This window comes from Mugil cephalus, chromosome 16, assembly GCF_022458985.1.
Source record: "Mugil cephalus isolate CIBA_MC_2020 chromosome 16, CIBA_Mcephalus_1.1, whole genome shotgun sequence".
NCBI lineage: Eukaryota > Metazoa > Chordata > Actinopteri > Mugiliformes > Mugilidae > Mugil > Mugil cephalus.
Window position 1 is genome coordinate 4,916,922 of NC_061785.1, and position 22,806 is coordinate 4,939,727.

At 39.9% G+C, this 22,806-nt stretch overlaps 1 protein-coding gene across 1 annotated transcript in view; it reads right to left on the reverse strand.

The window, feature by feature from the left end:
• Positions 1 to 4,234: 4,234 nt before the first annotated feature.
• The window catches only part of LOC125022939 (rho-related GTP-binding protein RhoN-like), a 35,932-nt gene continuing 17,360 nt past the window's right edge, over positions 4,235 to 22,806 (reverse strand). The window contains exons 3-5 of the mRNA XM_047609942.1: positions 13,744 to 13,853; positions 7,796 to 7,930; positions 4,235 to 5,281 (exon numbers count right to left, since the gene is read on the reverse strand). Coding sequence (XP_047465898.1) covers positions 5,024 to 5,281; positions 7,796 to 7,930; positions 13,744 to 13,853 — 503 coding nt within the window. The 3' untranslated portion in view covers positions 4,235 to 5,023. The remainder of the gene's footprint in view (positions 5,282 to 7,795; positions 7,931 to 13,743; positions 13,854 to 22,806) is intronic.

A 22,806-nucleotide genomic window follows, 5' to 3' on the forward strand; every position in this document is an offset into this window, starting at 1 on the left:
CACTGTGCAATGGCCAGACATTTACAGGGACCTAATTAAGAAACTGAGCATCTACACGGAGGAAACAAACCGTTAGATGGAACCACTGTGGAGGATAAGGTATTAAATGCAACTTCTGCAGACCCCTAGTGGTTTGTAGTGTAATTGCAACCCTGCGTCCTCACATGGGGACGTTTATTGCGGCACCTTATCCTGCTTCATTTAAACGTTTATCCTCATAACTGGATGCTAGCTGATCGGTGTAAAAACGTGTGGATTCATTCTGCAGTCGGTCACGTAACAAAAGAGCAAAAATGCACAAAACGTCATCAGATTTTACAGTTGAAACTTGTTTATTTATGTTAATTAACCTCTCTAGTTTAATATGACCTGCAAAACTAAAGTCCATCAAAAGTAACGAGCTATAACTAATTAGCAAATACTCATTCGAGGACGTTTGAATAAATTATTTGCAATTCTGATTTTGCACGACCATGTACGGTTTTTATATTTTGTTGCATATTGATAGTGATTTTATTATAATATACAGTGAAATAATCTCAATGTCCACATATAAGGACATCTTTTTTTTTTTTTTTTTACAAAAGCTACTTCCTGTTTAAAGATGATGCTTAGTTTTTATGGTTTTTGATCCCAAATACCGTGGAGAAATTAAAAATTAAAAACCAAACTAAAGGTCTCATGAGGTTTAAAAAAAAAATCATATGACATTTATAAAAATAGGATTATTTTACTATATTTACTACATGTGACTGAGTCCTTTATCTACCTGAACTACAGATAGAATTTTTTCTCTAATTACATCTGTTTCACAAGAGTAATTTACTCTATTTTATAAATAACTTAACACGATCTACATCCGTTCCAAACTATGAGGCTCCTACTATTTCAGTGTGTATATACCGTTCATTTCTTAATGATGCTCTTATTTTGAAACACGTGCAGGAAGCCGTTAACTTGCAGGTTCAGGTAAGCACTTGAAATTAAGCTAATTTTTGTAACCTGAGGATAGATGGGGTCCCACGGGTCGATCAAAAATATGCAGGGGTCCAGGCCCCAAAAAAAGGTTGAGAACCACTGGTAGTCTCGTAGTCCACTACCTGCACATATAGAGATGAAATGTCTCGCCTGGGGTCCTCTGAGAGAATTTGAGAGATCTCGGGAACATTTTGGGAGCGAACATATTTCAGCTGCCTTTTCACCCCAAATCTCCCCTTAACTTAATGAGCTGACAACAGCTGAGGAATCGTTGCCATTAGCTACCGTGCGTCTCCGCTGCGGTTGCGCCTTGTGTTTGCCTTTTCGAGGGGGGGAATGTCGCCGAGCCAGGTGAGGCTGCAGAGACGAGACGGATGCGACTGTTTGCTAAACATGTTTGCTCACTTTCAAACTGTCGTCTGTAGCATCAACAAACAGCAGGGACTGACCCGGTGCCCGAGGCTGAGGTCGCTCCAGCTTTCAGCTTGCAAGTTTTTTTATTTTTTTTCTAGCCTGATTTTGCTGATCCGTCCAAGGGGCAGCAGCTGGTGCCGAGGATCAGAGTTCAGAACTCAGATCTCATTAGATCCTATTAGTCGGATCTGTCAGTGCATCTAGCTAGCAGCCCTTTTTCTTCCTGTGATAACAGAAAACATGACTTTGTACATGGATAATATACTTTATGTTTAACACGCTATATTTAGACGTGCACGACGCTAGTGAGACTCGTTACCCGTTAGCGTGATGAACCGTTATGAACCGCCACGAGCACTCGTGATTAAATTACTACGCAGAGACTGTCATACGCTTTACATACGTGTCAGTTCTTCTGCTCCGCCCGTGTGGACGTCCTCTCCCCCCTCTGACTCAGGGCTCGCGTCGGTCTGGCCTGCGGCGCGTGGTTTGACCTTGCGCTCCCTGCATGGCAACTCGGCAGCGAGGCTGCGAAATGTCACTTCGCCGTTCGCTCGCAGAGGCAGCGACTGGCTGTGGGCCTGTTATGCGTGGTGGTGGTGGTGGTGGTGGTGGTGGGAACACAGAAAGGAACAGAAGTCACACATAAAGGTCAGACTGGAAGAGCTTGTGAGCGCCGTCCGGAGCTTTTTATTTTTCATTGTTTTTAATATCAGGGGAATACGTTCACGTTCTGTTAATTTTGACATACTGTACTTGTGCAAATGTGGAATTAACAAGCTGAGCAGAAGAGCTACAGTTTCCTATTAGCGGCTTGTAATTGTTTAATTAATAATTAAAACATTTTCTTCATTAACTTTCGGGGTCTGTAAAAGTCATAACTTGTTTTAACGTGACCACAATCCCAAAGCACATTGATTATCTATTTATGTAATATATTTAAAATAGTATCGTTGTAGATTATGATGAAGGATACTGAAGAAGTGATTTGTAGGTTTTCCAGCTCTTGTAGCTGACGTTAAGGAGCCTTTTTTATTTATTTATTTATTTATTGTGCAGAGACTGCAGCTTTCATTTAACCCCGTCGAGGTCATTGATGTGATCTTGCAGACCTTTGATGCTTTGCAGAGTTGGACGTCGGTGCATTAGTGCAGAAAAGTCCAAAGTGAATAAGTTGCTTTTTCTTCCTACTTCAAACCTACGTAACACACATATTTTTGTGGAGGTCAATGGTGCGTCTCTTTGACTTCATCTTTAAACAAACTTTTACAGATGTGATTTTCTCTTAGCTTCATATCATCCCACCTGCTTAACACAGGCTGAAATATCTCATCATGGATGCATTGATCCATTAAATCCTGCACGGAACATTCAAAGATTAATTGCACGTTGCTTTTTTTATAATTTTTATACCCGTGTAGATTTATCATGTGTCTGATACTTATACATGTAAGTCGGAAAGCTAATGAGTAAAGGCCTAATTAGCACACGTTAGCGTTCCACCGCGCTGTTGCTCATCGTCGTGGTAGAAACGCTGAGCTCGGAGCCGTGTCGTGTCTGATCGCGGCTTCACCGCGGCTGCTTGCATGACAATCAAAAAGGTCGAGATCATGGGCGTGTGATCGTGTGTGATTTGCAAGTTTTATGAGTCTCTTTTTAGCATCAATTGTGCTTTTTTTCCCCCCGTTTAATTAATTTATGATTATAAATCATCTGTTCAGAAAAGTTCCAAAAGAAAAGGTTTGGATATATATATATATATATACTGTATATTTGAAGTGTAAAGGTATATTTTTCAAGAGAAATGTTCTGGTCTCTTAGTCCAGCCTGTGTGACACACATTTTCTGTGTGTTATGTAGGTTAAGTTGTGTATACAGGTCAACGCCATGTTTGTTTGACATTATTAAAAATTTAGCAATTGCAGGTGTGAATTGTCACAACTAATTCGGTGCTGCTGGTTGGACTGCTATGAAGTCCGGTGCTTCGTCGTGTTAAATGATTTCTCTCAGGATGATTCTGCTGCTCCTTTTCATTATTTTTCAGAATCAGAATTACTATATTAATCCCAAAGGGGGAAATTACATGTCATTACAGCAGCTCCTACGCAAAGTGAACCAGTGTTCAGAACAAAGAGTGATGTAGGCAATAAGAATAAGTAAGAATAAGTAGGCAATTATAGTAAGAATACACGCACCAGTGTAAAACATATAAGAAATATATGTAAAAATATAGGTATAAGTATAAGTGAACCTGTGTGTTCTGAGTTGTTGCCCTGTAATAACATTGAATATGAGGTTTATAGCATATGTGAAATATGTGCAAGTATATGAAAAGAAAGTAAAATGTTTGCTGTTCTTTGAGGTAATTTCAACTTGTGCAAACGTTTGCATGCTAACATGCTAATGGTTATAATGGTAGCTTTGCTAAACATGAGCAAAATTGCACTGACATTGGGAGAGTTTAGCTCATTTAGCCCACGATTATGGACAAGACGATAGAGATTTATGTTTGATTTTCAGGTTTTTATGTAGCGTAATGTTTGCTTTAGCACTGTGTTTGCTTTTAGCATCAGTGCTAACACCTCCGTTTAATTCATTTCTCATAATATATCGTCTCTTCAGCGAAGGTGTGTAATGACTTATTACTTATGAGAGTAGTTTCCAGGTTAAAAGTTATATTTTCCGCAACATAAGAATGTTTTTGTCAAAGAGCTGGAATATAACCTGCTCCAATGGACGCAGCGAGAGACGAGCGTAGAATAAAATCATAGATTAACATTCCCAACGTTTCTGCATCTGCAAGGTCAAACCATAAGTCATGAAATTAAAAACGTTCCAACGCTTAGCAGAGCAAGTTTTGTTTTATTATTATTCCATTATCACATGTACAACATAGTATTCATCCTCTCCTCAGCGCTCTCTCTCCTCCCCAACATCGTAACAACACTGATTACACAACACGACAGTATTATGTGGTGAGTGATTATTTAGTTTTCAAATATTAAAAGCACTTGTGGTTTAAGAAAATTAGTGTCATCTCAGCCCACCAGGTGTTTGTTTGTCTGTCCAGATTTTCTTGTTTTTATGAATCGTAACCGTGTGCGGTGGGACGGCGGCGTTCGCTTCCCCGACACTCACACACATTTTCTCAGCACAGTTTGCATCATCGAGTTGTGCTTGATTTACATAAACACAAGACGGAAACATAATAGAGGTCAACGCCAGCGCTATCACTGCCGCTTCCCGCGAGATGATCTTTCAAAGATTTTATTTATTTTTCTATTCCTTCACTCTCCGCTGCTTTTCCGACCTGTGTTTCATTTGCGGACCTGCCTCTGTTTGTTCGCTTCTTCTTCAGGGAACAGCGTTAAGAGAGAACCAGCTTCGGCCTCCCCCCCCTGATGAGAACACAGCCACAAAGAAAAATAACAAGCAGTGTTTTTGCTAAAAAAAAAAATGCACAAACAATCCCTCAAATAACTCCACAGGGTAGCATTCATTCTTGTTTTCATCACATTGTCCTTTTATGCAGTGCAAAGGTCTGACAAGAATTCACCAATAAATTAAGTTCATGTGCAGTATGGTTCACGTCCACACGGATCAGGATTTGGGCTCGCGGGCTCCGGGGTCCTTACATGAGGACGCAGCTTTTGGCCCGGTCCTTTCTGATCGGGGGCGGGTGCTCGTGAATCTCAGTCCGAGGCGGCTGCTGGGAGACCCGCTTGAGGCCGCGGCGAGAGCCGCCGCGTTTCAGCTGAGGCCGGTGGATGCTGGACGCCCTGGACGCCAGGGTGGTGACGTGGAACACGTCGCGGACGCTGTTCTCCGAGTACTTCGAGGTGCACTCTGCGTAGGCCACGGCGCCGATCTGCCTCGCCAGGTTAGTGCCCTGAGAAAACGGGAAAAACTCTGGTCAGTTGGGAAAATCTAATAACAGAGACTTAAGATGTACTGAAGCACCAAAGTCATTATTTAAAGTTTCTGCGTCCGTCGTTTTTATAGGTCTGACAGAAAGTTTCACTTGGTGCCTTAACCTCCTGAGACCCTGCGTCCTCGTATGGGGACATTAAGTTTAAGGTTTTATTGCAGCTTATTCTGCTTCATTTAAACCCGTTGTACTCGTTAGTGGACACTTTAGTCCACCATCTAGTGGTAGCAAAGTGTTAATACACTAGTTGTTAAAAACATGACAGCGAGTATTTCATCGGATTCAAATTCCACGGTTAAAAAATATTTATTTACGCATATTGATATTTATAGTTTGACAAGACTCGCAAATTTAACAAATTTTATAAATAGCAACGAGCTACAACGTCGCTAATTAGCAAGTACTCGTTTGAGGACCGTTGGAACCTCATTGTTCACAATTCTGATTTTCCTCAGCCTTGTTCAGGTATTAAAATAAACAGTTTTATATTGTGTCACACATTGGTGACTTTATTATACTATAAATATTGAAATAATCCCAGTGTCCACATATGAGGACATTGTTTTTTTTGTTGTTTTTTTTTTAAATACTACTCCCTGTTGAGAGATGATGCTTAGTTTTTATACTTCTTAGTTCCTACTGATACCAAATACCTTTGAGAAATTAAAAGTGTAAGTGGAACGACTGTGGAGGGTAATGAAGTAAATGCAACTTCTGCTTGGACGCCACTGGAACATTCAACTAACGTTGCGTCAGCTAACGGTTAGCATTACAATCAATATGTAAAATAGTGATTAACTTAACATCATAACATCCTAACATTATCCAGATGAAGCATTACCAGGTATCTGCAGGTTTGAACAAGTGAAATTTAAGACTTTTTTTAGACCTTTTTATGGGTTAAATGTGAGACCTACACAAAGTCTGAAAAGTAAGGACAAAATAACTAAATTTACTGTCATTCAACTATAAACTCAGATCGTCCCTGAGGTGGGCTCTATAATTAATGTTTATCATTATTCATCTAAAAAAAAAAGGAGTGCAAACTGAGCCAGATTTGATCCACAGAGCGATCTAAAACATTTCCTGTGACATTCTTTTTTTTTTAATCATATTTGGCCCAAACCACTTCAGCTGTCAGTTTCTTTTTTACAGACTTTAAGTATTTACTAAAAATGGTGAAAAACTCTGTTGTTGTGTTAAGTTCTTGACGATATCATGAAGCTTTGCCCCCATAAAAACAAGGAAAATGTACTTTTCACACAATTTAACTTTGACTCTAACACAATAAAAGGGATAACGAGGAACAGAAACATAATAAGCCACATAATTGACGTTAGGATTTAAGACTTAATTAAATGTAATTTAAGCCTTATAATGCAAAATATGTTTGTATTCAAGACTTTTTAAGGCCTTAAATTAGGATTATCAACTTCCTCACCTGTTCCTAACTCTGTGATTAAGCCACTTCTTCTTTTTATAAATAAAATAAAAAGTCAGTGGAGACGAACTGATGTGGGACAATGTGAATAAATATTAAAGACTTAAGCTGCTGCGTTATTCTCCTACTTGTTGAGACGCTTATTTTTTGACGCTTCCAGGCTGATTCCAGCCACGGTCACACAGCTCGAGTCGCCCGTTGGGTTCACATCAGCCGGTCAAGTTGGTGAAACCTAAAGACGCCAGTTTGTTTTGTCTTGTTTGCAGTGCGGCTCTTTGAGTGGGGCTCATTAAGAGAAGCACATAACTCCCTCTTCCCTCTCCGTGCTCTATTTTTTCCCGTTTCCGTGTTAAATTGGTTGTGTCTAACCACGGGCTCTCCAGTTGTTTTCACCCCAGCAGATAGATTTTAAGGAGAGGAAAAGAGATTCTTGATGTTTTGGTGTAATCAGGAGGCTTCTGCGAATCTGGAGCCAAATAAATTTATTCAGAGAAATTAATCTGAGATCTTGATGGACCAATTTCGATGCCATTACTGACAGGACAATGGAAGTTGTTACCTTTGCTTTGTCAGAGAAATGGGGGAAATATTAATTTGTTGACAAAACGTGGGGCTGCCAAGGAGTGGGTATTCACATTTACATGAAAATTGGCTATTAAAATTCATGCATGCCACCGTTCATTGCTCCGAGACACAAACAAAACAACTGCATTACCGCACATCCTGCTGTTTGTCTCCTCCTTTGTTCACTTCCAGCTCCTTTATTCTCCCTTTCTGTCCGTGTTTGTGTAAGTTATGATCTGAAGCAAATGCCATTCTCCCAATTCTTTTTCTCAAGTTGCGTCGTACGTGAGAGCAAACTCGTGGGTGACATTTGTTTCAGCTGCAACTAAAATGGCTTAACAATAAAAAACCAAAAACAAAGCTGCAGTGGGGAACCATGTTTCATGTATATTCAGACTTCCTGGTCGTGTGGTGCCCCCAGCGTCGGCTGCAGGTGCTGAGTGAATTTATTTTTATTTTTCTCCGCTCACCTGTTCGTGGGTGACGGGAATGAGTCTGTGTTTGGAAAGTTCCCTCAACACGTTCAGGTCCGTCCTCATGTCCAACTTGCAGCCGACCAGCACCACTTTGGCGTTGGGGCAGAACTCCTGCGTCTCACCTTGCCACTGTGTCAAACAGACAGATACATGCACATTAACGTACAGCCACAACATTATGACCACTGGCAGGAGAAGTGAATAACATGTAAACCATCTTGTGACGGTTTAAATTCAGTGTTCTGCTGGGAAACTGTTGGACCTGGGATTCATTCATGTGGATGTTAGACCAGACCAGAAACCCCTCCACCCCATAGTAATGACGCTCCTTGAAGACACAGACACACACACAAAAATGTTTTATGAACAACTTGTGTGGTCGGGTTAGTGTGTCTGTGCCGTTAAAGGCTTTTAAGGTAACTTAAACATGTAGTCATTTATATTTATGTGCTACTTATGTGTACACAACCCAAACACTAGTCGGCGCTGTGTCTTTTTTTATTTACCAGTTGGGTTAATTTTTATTTCTACTTCCTGCGATACCACCGAGATTAAGTATTATACTTTTACAATGATAGAAGCAGCAGAGATATTTAGACTTCTAGTCCCAAAAAATGAGTTAATATGTCCCACAATGCGACTGCACCATCCATCCCTGGCAAAGACACTCTTACTTCCTAGTTTGAAGCAAAGACTAAATCTAATAGTTTCCTTTCGGATTCGATGCTCAATTCAGGCTGGTATCGGCGATACCGATCTGATACTTTGTGTAAATACACCCTAAAAAAACGCAGTGTATTTCAAATCATAGCTTCATAAAGAAAACAAGACATCAGAGTAATTTATTTATTCAGTTTAAACTCTGAAGTATATTGAGGTATCGGCCTCATTTACTATGTAACCGAGATAATACGATAACAAGACACAATCATACAAAATATGTGAAAATCATGTTTTAAACACTGAAACCATGAAAATAAATTATTGTTTAACTACTATAAAATGAAACCTTTCATCTTAATCATGACCCTGTTCTCTCCTCCTCCGTCCTCCTCATCATAAATGCCTCATATCCTGTGTTGTGTTTTAACCTGAGGTGTTTCACAAGGTTTGTTGTGTTGCCTCAACTCAATAGTTTAGTTACTTTCCACTGTGTTTCTACATTAACTCCAATGACTGAAGTATAAAAGGTACTGAAACTTCAACACAAAACTGGTCATGCAAATGTTTGTATCTCCAAACCCCAACGACCAAGCGAACCAATCACAGCTCTTGTGGTCTACGATGAAACGTGTTTATATTTCTGAGGAGGTGCACATCAATTACTAAGGTCTGTGCTGTCAACGTAGCTTCTACATCAACTTAATGCCTTAAAATCTTAAAGTCTGAACCGTCTAAAAAGAGACTCTTCTAACGGAATTCATCACAAAACGTGTGCACACAGGGAGAAACTGTGTAACTGTAACCTACTGTATCTGCCGTGTGTTTCTCATAACTAATTGACTAAGTAGAAAATAAATAAATAAATAATAAAAGCAGATGCATGTTCCTGCTGGCGCTGGGAAGTGAAGACACACGAGTAGAAAAAGCCTTTGAAGGTGGGTAGTTCTGGGGGGAAGCTCGGAGAAACGTTTGGTCCGAAAGCGTCTCGTGTTTTTCATAATTTTGCCGCCTTTAACTTTTTTCTAGTTTAGCATTTACATTTATAGACGCTGTTCTATTTATTCTTAGCCTGGTTCTGGATCTTCGACGCTCGGAGCCCGGAAGTTGCAGCACATTACGCCTTTTAAACTTTCTCCCGACGAGACAATCGCTCGACTCAACCCAGAGCAGCACAGAGAGGGAGAAACAAACAGCCATTACAATATACTTTTGTGAGCTGCAGCAGAGCCGGGGCTCGTGCGGTTGTAAAGGCTGCACGAGGACAGAGGCGCGACTCAAGCTATTAAACTTTTCTCTCCATCGCCGTCTTTCTCCGAGACTCCTTTCATTATCTCCTCGCGCGGCGGCGGCGGCGGCAGAGGCGCGACCACTTTGAGCCACGTTTGCTCCATTTGTTCTCCGTCACAAAGAGATCTTTTCTCCTGGATGCCTGCGCCGCTGCCGTTACGGGGTTTTCACAGTAGCTGCTGTTGTGTGTTGTTGTGCGAGCGAGAGCCGTGGCCTTTCAATAGGCCTCTCAACACAAACTGTGTGCGACTGGTGAACGGCGGCAATTTAGATGAGTCAGAAAGGGCCGCATGGGAAGAGCGGCTTATTGTCTGTTATAGTGTTAGGAATTGGTGAGCAGAGGAAAGAGTCGAGTTTATCAAAGGGGCAAAAGTTTTTTTTTTATCATTACATCGACTCATCTCACTGCAACGCTAAAAATACATGTGCTACACAAGTGGCTGAGCTTTAATAATATACATATTAGAACCAGTTGGAGCAGAGGAGGAACTAAACGCGAAGACAATGAGGCCACGTCCTCTAATATTTAATGAAAGTTAAGGGATTTAATGATTTTTTTAAAAAATATTTTTAGCAGCACCAGCAGCGTCGCTCAAGGGACAACAACCCACACTAAATCCACCACCTTGATTCGGACTAAAATATCTTTACGACCACCTGATGAATTGTCACAAAATTTGGTAACCAGAGGACACGTTTAATGACTTTGTAATTACCCCAATCCCCCGAGTTTTTATCTCGTCTATTGTCGTCGGAACAAAACGGCTTTAAAAAAAAGTGTGTTTAGCTAACGACGTTAGCATGCTAAGACGCTAAATGAGGACGTGTTTAAATTAGTGCCGGCGTGATGAGTGTTTACCTCGAGGCGAATCTGTGTTTCATGTCGCATGAATGACAGCTGGGTATTTATAAACCGATCCGCCACAACAATAAAACCACTGACAGAAGTGAAAAACATTTAAACCATCCAGACCAGGGGTGTCAAACATAAGGCCCGGGGTCCAAAACCGGCCCGCCAGAGGGTCCAATCTGGCCCGTGGGATGAATTTGCAAAAATTACACTGAAGATATTAGCTGAAAATTTTTGACGAAATAAGAAATTTCACAGTTGTTCATTACATGTAGCTGTACTTTTTTGCACTAAAGCAAAGGGAAACATTTGGAGTTGTCGTTATTTACCAGGTAATAAGCTATTGGGTAACAGGCCCCGCCCCCTTGAGGTCAAATTGGGCTGTATGTGGCCCCTGAACTAAAATGAGTTTGACACCCCTGATCCAGACGATTCAGTTTTTCTGTTGGGAAACTTTTGTAATTAATTCGTGTTAGGATGTTAGTTTTTATTCCTCACGGACGGGTGAGAAATGTTGCTGTTCAGTTTTCTGCCAGTAATTTGAATAGAGTTCAATAAATTATGTTAAAGCTGGAGCATTTATGTTTTTGACTGCGCCAGTTTTGATACTGTTCATTTTCTTAAAGCTTCAAGGTTTAAAATGATGATGAAGGTGGTCATAATGTTATGCCTGATCGGTGTATGTGTACACTGCATCGTAAAATGTAAATTAAGCAAAATTTAAATGGCTTTTTTACGCCAACATAATTGTAAGTAAAAGGAGAACAGACTGGAGGAGATTCGCCATCGTCGGAAAGTTGCGAAATAAGAGAGGGTGAGAAAATGTTGACACCTGCACAGACAAAAAAAAAAAAAAAGTTGAAGTGTTAAAAAGAAGATAAGTGGGGACGGATGGGAGAGATGTGGAGACAGACTGACTGATGAAGAGATAGTGAATTAAGAGAGTAGCCGGGCTGAAGAGAAAAGAAACGGGGAAAAAAAAAAGAAAAAGGGAAGCGATAAAGAGTCAAGAGGCGTTTTTGTAGCTGAGCAATGCTGAGAGATAATAGTCCTGGTCCCTAAAAGGAAAATTGGAGGGCGCAAATTGGTTGGAGGAGAGTCTGTCAGCACGGGGCAGGAGGAAAAATGTAATGCACTGCAAAAAGGCGTTACTTGAGAATGAAATCCTGCAGACGGAAAATAAGTCGACAAAAGTGAAGGGAAAACAGGACACGTCCTTAAACGCGAGAATTAGACGAGTGGGAACTAGCGTAGTTCCCTCTACGCTCCCTCTGCATGTCACTGTGGCGTCACGTGCGCTCATTGTGAGATCGGTACATTCACCGAGGTCTTTCACCGAGGTCACAGTTCAAGTTAGTTCTCAAGTGGACCCCCTGCCGATGTGAGAATGCGGCCGCCGTGAAAGATAAGGGTTTTTGTCTCTTATTGATGATGTCACTAATGAGTGATGGCGCCGGCTGCAGGAATGTCGCAGGACTGAAAGGAGGTCAAACGCCCCAACACCTCTGATGTTCTGAACGTTCACGCTGCGGCTGGCGTGGAAAGCTCACATTTAACCAAGCTAGTTAAAAAAAAAAAATAAAATAACGCTAATGAATAAAAACGTTTTGCCAGAGAGATTCGATTACCGAGCACTCTGCTGTCAACACCACGTTACGGCTTTTAGGGACTTGGGTGTTTTTTTTATGAAAGTTATTGTTCTCGAGAATCGTTCCAACAGGCTCTGCTACAATTAAAAAAAAATAAATAAATAAAAACATCTATGTCCTCATTTCACACCATCAAACACGTCTTTTTATGTTTTAGCCAAAAGCTAATTTGAGCCGTCACTGGTCAAAATGCCGCAAGAGCTTTTTCACAAACTGTCAGAGGAAGAAGTGTTCTCATTTTAGGTCTCCACTAAATTAACTTTTAAGGTTTATTTAAGGTGCTGAGAGACACAGAAGCTGTAAACTACAGATGTAACCTACGCTGGTTAAAACCATTTATACTTGCTTGTTAATTTGGCACGTTCAGCAAAGCTTCACTTTCAACAATGTTAACTAAGTGTTTATAATTTTATTTATTAATTTATTATTATTTTTGTCTTAATTTAATTAATTTATTATTTTTTTTTCTCAGTTTAATTTATGTATTTATTATTTATTATTTTTCTCTGAATTTAATTGATTTATTTTCTATTTATTATTATTTTTCTCTCAATTTAATTCATTAATTTATTATTAATTATTATTTTTCTCTGAATTTAATTTATTTATTTTGTATTTATCAGTATTTTTCTCTTAATTTTATTTATTTATTTGTTATTTATTATTATTTTTCTCTTATTTAGTTTAATTATTTAATTTAAGTGGGTTTGGTGCTCATGAATGGGGGGAATCCAATGGGATATGCATATGTAGATTTATTTATTAAATACTGAGTATAATGCATATGTATGTAATAAAGAAAATAAAAAGCTTATGACAAAAAAAAACAGCGACTGAAGCTAGTATATATTGTATAAATATTTGTATCTCCAAACCTCCTCATTTAACTTTTCCACCATAAATAAACGCATCTATTTCCTGTTACAGCCCCGCTGTAGTTTTAACTTATTTTTAGGTCACACCAGCATATTTACATTCTGTGAATATGTGCATCTTAGATAAAATTATGTGTCTATTCCACTGTGAGACCACGGTAACGAAATATATGCGCTGATGGTGCGTTTGTCGACGATGTGTTTTCTCAAGATGCAATGCGATGAAATTATTGCAACAACCCACAACGTCCTCATCTTTATTGGGAAAACGTAAACTTAGGAAGTAACTTAAGGTTTGACTTCATCAAAAAATACAGTATAAATATACAGTTGTTTCTTCTGATGCTGCTTTTCACCCTTGTTTTTAAATTGATTTCGCAATTTAGACGCTATTAAACCCTATGATTCAAACTAATGCTGCTAATCTCCATGTTCAACTCTCACTTTCGTGGCCGTAACCACGGAGACGTGGCCGGCTGTGACGTCACCTTCACACCCTCTGTTCTGTCAGACTCTGAACTTTTGCTGCTCGTGCGTTTCACTAAAACGCACCTGGAAACGAGTCTCATCTCTCACGTCTGACGCATTCACACGTCCGTCGGCTAATGTGCCACTGACCTTTTTCAGGACGCTGTCCAGCGTTTCCGGGCGGCTGATGTCGAAGCAGATGAGCACGGCGTCCGAGTCGGGGTACGCCAGCGGCCGCACGTTGTCATAGTAGGCGGAACCTGTGGGCGAACAACAAACGCAGACATGACCGACGTTTCCAGACGCGGGTCCTATATAATTTAGTTACTTGGCAGAGGCGTTAACGTCTTTAAAAGCGAAGCACTTCTGACAGTAATAACTGTGATTACATGTAATCACCATGAACTAAGCCGCTCTGCAGACGACTACAAGTGGGTGTGATGCATGAAACAGAGGGGCCTCGTCCGCAACCTCTGGTCTGCATCTGACCGCCTCAAAAAAAAAAAAAAAAAAAAAAGAAAGAAAAACGGGCGAGAGAGCGGCATGTGACAGCGATATAATGAACCGCTCACACAAAGCGTCACCTGGCATTTCGGAGTGGCATGTTTTTTTTTGTCGGGGGCCCACGGTTGAATTGAGTATTGTGACCTGGGCAAAGGGACACATTCCTATCCAGAGAGGACAACATTCCCTCTCCCTTTCCCCTCATTGTCTTCAACACTAAGTGCTTTTGTCATCCCACGCACACACACAGAGCTCTGGCTATTTAACAAATATAATCGCCTCGACAGAAAATTCCCATAGAAGCTGCACTGAATCCCAGTTTAGGCCAAACGTACGACGCAAACATTAAAACTCTACGTGTAGAAAAATACGTTTAATTCTCTTAATATGGGTCAATTATCTATTGTTAGTTGATATATAGCTAAAATAATAACTTAATTTGACTAACTCATATACTGCACACTGATCAGCCACAACATTATGACCAGGAGAAGTTAATAACTTTGACCATCCTGTGATAATTCACTGTTCCACTGGGAAACTTTTGGACCTTTTGGTCATTCATTCATGTTGATAGTTACTTAGACATGTAGCGCCCACCTAGACCAGACCAGGCACCCCCCCCGCCCCCCCCCACCCACAAACCCCCAACCCCGTAGCAATAACACTCCTTGATAGCAGCAGGAAAATGCACAAAAACGGTTTAGGAACAACAAAAAAAAAAAGAACAGCACAAGCCTCCAAATTCACTAGATCCCCAAACTGATCAAGTATCCACAGAGCCCCTCCTCACCCAGACCAAGCCCCCCCCCCCCCCCCCCCCCCCCACCCACCCAACAAGAAACCCTCAGAAGAACATTTTCTGATGAGTCAAAACTTTTTTTGGAGACACAAGAGAGACCTACACAATATACAACAGGAAGGTGGTCATAATGTTATGCCTGATCGGTGTAAACCCACAATGCAGTGTTAGCTTTGTAGCCAAAGTAGCTTGCAGAGACACTCATAGATTCCAACTGTGAGCAACTGTAGAAAGAACATTATTTTTTCCCTTAAAATCCGTTTAAATTCCTGTAATTTTTTTTTTCATTCTACTCAGAAGCTAAAAGTTATAATTAGTGACTTCAGATCTCTCTGACGCTACTTTCAAACAGGACCACTGCATAAATACGTCTCCCAAATTAAGCACATTATCATGTGCATAAATAAAGATGCGCAGTCAGTTTCTCAGTTAGTGGTTTACATGCAGATAATTCAGTGGAAACAGGATCGTGTGTCTCATGATCTTTCCAGGTTGTGTTAATTGAATTAAGAGTCTTAAAAATGTTAATATAACCAGTAAGAAATTATCACATTCATGAAAAATATTAAAATTTCGTTTGTGCAGCATCGACGCACCTGGAGGACGTCACACAGAAACACTTTGTTCACAAGTAAAAAAAAACAACAGCACACGCCCACGTTATCTGCAGCCTGAAATCTGCCCCGAAGCAAAACACATTTGTGCACATGTGTTAAAAAATGTTAAACTAAAAAGGCTGCGACCGTTTTTCCCTCCTTGTCTCTGTGATAAATTCCTGCTCCGGGGTTTTTTTGTTGTTTCTCTTTTACATGCAACACTCTGTTCCCCTTTGTGTTTCTGGTGTTGTGCAGGTGCAGATTAGGTCTTAACGCAACACAGAAAATGAGGGTGATTAACTGAACAGGAGGAAGAAAAGAAAAGAAAAGAAAGAAACGGAGAGTGTGTCTGACAGTCGCGGTGAAAACCACCCGTAGGCCTCCTCGGGCTCATTTGCACACACCTGCTGGTATCGGTGAACCGACAGCTGTAGCTCAGCTTCGCACCGTCAGCTCCACCTCAGCATCAAACTGTGATCAACAGCCGAGTTAAAAAGTCGCCCACATTTTTTTTTTTCCTCTTTTTTTTCTGATTTTTCTCATTTGTGCTAGAAAACATCAAGTCGTTTTGCTTTATGAAAAACCGCCGACCCCAGTCCGAGCCAGGCAGCGCTGTGACGCTGTAAAAAGAAGGAGTTTTCATTTTGCGGGTTTGCTCCGTCAGCACTTTTCCAAGTACACCAGGTCCATATAGGCTCCGGCTATGCAGAGTAATGTCTTTTATCCGCGGTTCTGTCATTAGAACTTGTGCCGACTGTTGCAAAATAACAGGATGTGTTTTCCCGCGCACCTTAAGCCATTACCTGAACAACAAACAGATTTCATGTTGAATTTATATCATGGCTGTCACTTTTGAGAACCAGACTTCTTCTCCCAGAGGCAGCTCAGACTTTTTTTTTATTTTTGTTATTTATCGTAACACATAAGAAGAGAATATTGTGACGGCTGGAGCCGGATCAATAATTAACATGGCGGCGTCCGTGCACACGTGTTGCAGCGAGCGTTTCTTCCTCACGTGTAAACCAGCTCTGTGACAACAATCTCAGACTCTTAATTACTTCCTGTTTTATTTTGCTTTATCTCTTCGCCGGTTTTCCGATTCATCTTTGCGCTTCCTCGTCGAGCATTCCAGCGTTTATCACTTTTATCACCGCGCCTTAGTTCACTTTATATTTTTAGCCTGAACTCCGGTGGGTTTGCCCGATGACATTTTTGTCAGCTGTTTTTGGATTTTGCATTCCTCTAGTTTTAATTGTTTAATGTATTTCTTGCTTGTGTCTGAACAGTTGGTTGGAGATTGGATTTGTTTTTAATTTTTAATTTTTCTGAGTAGATGTGTACACTAAGTTTGGAAGCAAGATCAAATTTGTACACAAAATATCATAGTTTCATTGGTTTACATCAAAATAAACATGATTATTATATAAATAGTCACTTATGAGAAGATAAACAGGCATTCGTTCCATAATAATTGTATGCAGACTCATTTATTGTCACATTAACCTCCTGAGACCCGACGTCCTCATATGGGGACATACGGTTTTAGGTTTGTGGCAGCTTATTCTGCTTCATTTAGACTCTTGTTGCCTTCTTAAGGAGACACTTTGTCTTGTTAGTGAAGCGTCAACAGACTTGTTCAATTATTTTTACTAACTTTTCTAGTTATATATGAGACGCAAATTTAACTAATTAACAAGTGCTCATTTGAGGACGTTGGGATTTCATTGTTTCCAGTTTTCCAGAGCTAAATATTTGCTACACAATCCTATCTAACAACACACTGTAGAGTACTATTAAATGCTACTGATGGTGCTGAGGTGCTGCCTGTTTTTATACAGTCTATACATATCTGCAGCTCACAGTATGTCGCACATTAGCTGTCTGCTCATGTCAAGAATGTATATTTCATTACTTTCTACTGGGTTTTTATAAATGACGTCATCAGAGACTAGTCTGCGTCAACTTGACTTTCATCACAAAAGAAAATAATATAATAATATGGCTACAATAACAAAAATAAACATTGGATTGAAGCAGGAGCTAAAGAAATGTTTTTCGCCACTGAATTCTTTTTAAATGCCTTTTGTCTGGAGAATGAGCCTGAAAAATAACCCGAGTGCGTGATGTGTTTTTCCGTTACGTGTACGTGATCAGGAAATTTTGCCTAAATGCGTCCCAAGGCAGAATAAAAGAAGCATGGTAGAACGCTGAATAATTGCATAGTGCACTCTCCCATATATTTATTTATATTTTTCCCAAGCTGAAGTAATCCAAGTAGACGTTTATTCTCCATTATAAAAGTACAGTCGTAGACAGCAACATGTCCGGTAAATTAGATTTCAAAGTGAGTAAAGTGATGGAAGATTCGAGAACTTTTACGGAGCGCTGTTCATTCCCTGATACCGTCGCTGCGCCGAGTGAAATTAAATAAAAGGTAGTAACCGTGGATCGGTGCAGTCATCAGAGACCAGAGTTAATGCCCTTGTGTGGTAGCTCCTCCTCAGGCCGTTACGTCTGAGGACTGGCTGCACATTAAAACAACACAAGCTGTTTATATCGCAGCCTGTCTATCACATTTAGGTGATACTGTTCCTCTGGCGTATTCAGTTCGTTGGTATTCCTTCAGCGCTAATTGATTGTTTATTGTTCTGCCAAGTTCTCCGCTCAGTCTACCCTGCCAGAATAAATAAGCACTGAGATGCTCCCGAGAATCGAGTCGCTCTGCGCTTGAATCCTCCTTCAATCACACGAAATAACTTTCCAAACTAAAGGACTTGTTTTAGTGTGCTTTGTAAAATATGGTTCTTTGGATGGATTTCTTTCATGCCAGTTAAAAGAATGAGTGAGAAGAAGCATGAACACTGCCAGCCTGGCTTTGTCCAAAGTTTTTGTTGTTTTCCCCGTTACCATTTACCTACAAATTGAGCAAATTATTTATAATTTAAAAAATATTTTGACCCTCAGATACATCCAGCCAAAGTAACTCCTCAGTTTTGGTTTTTATGCTAAGCTAAGCCACAAATATCAGCAGCACTGGTGTCTGGCTGCAGTAAAGGTCATAAGCTCCGCCTCCTCCTGTTAGTGGGTGGGACTTGGACCAAAGAAAACACTAAAATACACATCAAATATTTTCTTTACAATGGATGTGTGGTTTCTGTTGTTGTAGGTATTAATATAATATTGATGTGTACTCATGTGTCCACATTTCTGAGAAGTTTTGTTTTAGTTTGTTATTTGACGCTACAGAAACAGGATATGACACCATGACCACAACAAGTGTCCATATTTATGTACAGTCTATGCTCGAGACAAGCAGAAACCAAGACTCTGGAGATTATACATCTTCACCATAACAATTTATAACCGATGCTTCTTCCGTTAAGTTAAGATTGAGAAATAAAATCGTTGTCATATTTGTGCTGTACGAGTGGTTTTGAAGCAATTAGCTCGCTAGCTTAGCTTAGTCCACATCTCAAAAACATACTTTTATTAATATACGTGAATATTTTTGTCCGTATCCATTTACTACTTAAACAGACGATGAACATTAAAGGTATGTTTTAAACTTTAGAGACAGCACTATTCTGTAGTATTTATTTAAGTCTTAATGCTAAGCTAATTACGTCCTGGCTCCATCTTTCTTACCCCACAGCAGTATTGATCCTCACATCTGACTCTCAAGAAAGAAAAAAAAAATATATATATATATATATATATATATATGTGTTAAGGTGTTTTTAATAAAGGTAAATCCTGTGTGATCCTTGTGAAAATGTCACCAAGTACAGAAAGTTTAGAAAGTACAGGCTAAAACTATGATTATATGACATTTTTAATCATAATATTAATTTAAGAATTAAACATTTAAATCCGTCACATTTATAATATATGTTGGCTTTTTTTTATTTATAGAACTTGTATTAGCATAATATGGGAAAATTCAAACACACAGTGGGAGAGACTGTGAGCACAAAGGTTCTCTGATATCAACTAATCCATGTTCGGCACTCGAGCAGCAGCTAATGTGTATTGATCTGAGCTTTTATGACCCTCGGGAACCTGTAGCGTGAAGCCCCTCGTATATGTGTGGGGGTGGTGGTGGTGGTCGGGGGGTCTACAGTCCATCTGTCCCTGTTTCAGACCTTCTGATCATACAGGAATAGGTACTAATCTCAAATCTCACCATCATTTAAGGCTTTTACATTAACTTCAGTGGTGCAGAACTAGACCTTGCAGCAAAATACAGTAGCAGAAGTGTCTGGAAATGCAAAAAAACAAGTCATAGTCAAATACAGGAATGAACTGTCAGAGTTTTTCAGAGGTGCTTTTGTCACAGTGACGCACAGCTGTGACTCCACATGTGGTTCTCCTTCATGTAAAGTTTGACGCTTATAATAATAAAAAAGCCTCGTTCCAGCTTCCTCTAGTAATTTTATATAATCCACTTGTGCTCCGCTCGTATATCACTCTATATGCTGCTATATACCAGTGGGCGGTTTGGATGCTCGCACAAATGTTGTTGCTTTTGCCGAACAGCTCTGACTTTCTCCTTTTTAAATTCTTCGGTCTTTCTGTTCTTGAGGTTTCCGAGTGGTTTTGCGTCTTGTGGTGAACCTTCTGCTGTTTGGTCACGTGAAAGCTTCTCTTTCAAGAAAAGCAACAGGACTTGTAGATGATTCATTCTTCAGCACTAAAGGGCCGGTGGGAGTTGATGCTGTTCCATACTATGAAAGGACAAAATTACATCATTCTGTTTTCGTTGCCCTTGTTTATTCTTGTAGCTTGTTGTCGACACGTCAGCCAGGCAGAACTTTTTTTTCCTCTTGGTCAGAAAGTGGAAGTGGGTATGGTTTGCTAACGGCCACTGTATGTGCGTGTGTGCAATGACATTAAAGTTCTTCTATGAGGACGTCCACAGAGTTGTTCATGAAATATAAATGACTTTTTTTCTTGTTCTCGCAGCCTCGGGAGCAAGAACAAATTTCTTGTTTCTTTAAGAGTGTTTTCTTTTATGTGCAATGAAGCTACTGTGACAAAGTAATTTCCCTCGTGGATCTTTAAAGTCTAAGTCAAGGTTTTGTGAACATGTTTTGAGTTTCCTGTTTTATTTTGTTAAGTTCTTTGGTTTCCTGCCTCCTTGTGTTCATTGGTTTCTCACTGTGTGTGTTGTTCCCCGTTGCGTTGTTTTTGTCTACCCTGCTTTTGTCATTTAGTCTTCATGTTTCCTTTAGTTTATTTGTATTCTGGATTACTTTCTCTTTTCATTAAGTACTTTTGTGTTTGAACCCAGGCCTCGTCTCTTTCTTTCTCTTTCGTTCTGACATCATAACAGTCTCTGTGTGTGTTACCTGTCATAGGAGGAAACTTCCCTGTCTTCTTAACGAGCCATATCAATTAGAGCGTCAGGGCGTCAAACTCATTTTAGTTGAGGGGGGGTCACATACACCCCAGTTTGATCTCAAGCCACCCATAACAGTTTTCCATTTGTTTTAGTGCAAAGTGCAACAAGTAGAGGAGAATATTTAATGAACTATCTGTAACTCACACACAATGTGTTCTTCCAGTCACAGGCATTTATTTCACATGCAATATAGGAATATATATAGGAAAGTGTCGTAAGAGCTAAATAAAATACACATACATACGTAATATAAACAATAATAATATAGAAACAAACCTCATTTCCTTCTTAACTAAACAGAGTTTAAGAGGAAACTAAATTCTTCCTCTGTCACCTGCGTCTTTCATACCAAACGTGTTAGTGATCACTGCTCCACCCTGAACACGGTGCAGTTAAAAAAACAAAAAAAAAAAACCTGTCATCACCCAAACCAGCAACTGGTTCCGCTATGTAAATAAAACACAGTTCCCTTCAAACATGTGACATTACACGAAATAACAAAGCGTATTCCCTTATTTAAACATGAACTATTCTTTTTTTGTTGTTTTAACTCAAATTATTAACCGTTAAATGAACTTCTATAACTGACTCTGAAGGCAGCTACGCTATCGTTTAAAGATAAATAAGTGTAATTTGGACACATAGTTGTCTCCTGTTTAGTCCTGGGTCTCAGTGCTTTGTTCTGTCCACTTGTCTTTCTAAAACAGTGGATAAATTAGGTGTAGCCGTTATTTTCAGTGGAAAAAGTGGCATCTCCTTCGTAAGTTTTCACTTCAGGCCAGATTAGACCCTCTGTTGGGTCACGTTAGGTCCACGGGCCGTATGTTTGACACCTGTGGTCTCAAGGTTTGAGGACAGATGTTCTGACTGTGTTGTAGATTGTTTCCTGATCAGTACAGAGAGAGAGAGTTCACCATTTGACATAGATGTCTTCTTCTTCTTCTTCTTCTTCTTCTTCTTCTGTGGCTAAAATGTGGACGTTTTCATCTTCGTGGACGTGTCCTTTGTCCTCCAGGTGTCGGTGGACGTCTCCCGTGTTGATCCACGCTGAACTATCTCCTCTTCATAGTACACAGGGTTCTTCTTGGTCCATTTACGCTACGTTATTTCCCTCCTCTGAATGAATCAAACACTTCTAACTGGACTTGTTTTCATTTCGCTCGCTCCACTTAGCGCTGAGAGCTCCTCTGATCACATGTCGCGCTCTCACGTTTCCGAATGACGCTCTTGGCACCGACTCCGCACCTTTCACCTGCTTGATCGATGATGAGACACCGGAGGAATTTCCCACACCTGTCCTCGGAGCAGCTTTCGAGTGTCCAATTACCTTTTGGTCTCTTGAAAAAAAAAAAAAAAAAAAACTGAAGTGCTCCTCCAGTTTGGATGTGAATGCCGACGAATTAAAGCCGAGAGTTTAGTTTTTATTTAACTGAGACTGGAATATGGTAAACAACTAGAGTGACAAAACATTTAGACCTCACTCTGTAATTATATCTACATTAGTAGAAGAGCGCTGCTCCAAGTTTGTCACGACAATTTTTCTCAAATTCAGCAGAGAAGCTGGTTTGTAGCCGTGACTCATCTGTGGCCGTTTTTAGAAAAACATGTGATTAAATGTGTGTTAAGTTTCACATGTCATATTTGAGCCACTGTGTTTAAATGTAGGGACATTCCTACCAAACCAATCTGTGTTTATTACAGAAAAGAGCCATAAGAATAGTTTACAAAGCTATAAAGATCTAATCTATAAAGCAAAAACTAATCTTTTACCTTAGAGGGAAAATATACTTTAAGTGGAAACTTTAATCTACGGCAACAAAGTTCAAGAACCATCATGAAAACCGTGTGTTTATGGAAAAGCCTAGAAGATGATGTTAAAAACCAGTAAAAACCTGAAACAATTAAAGGAA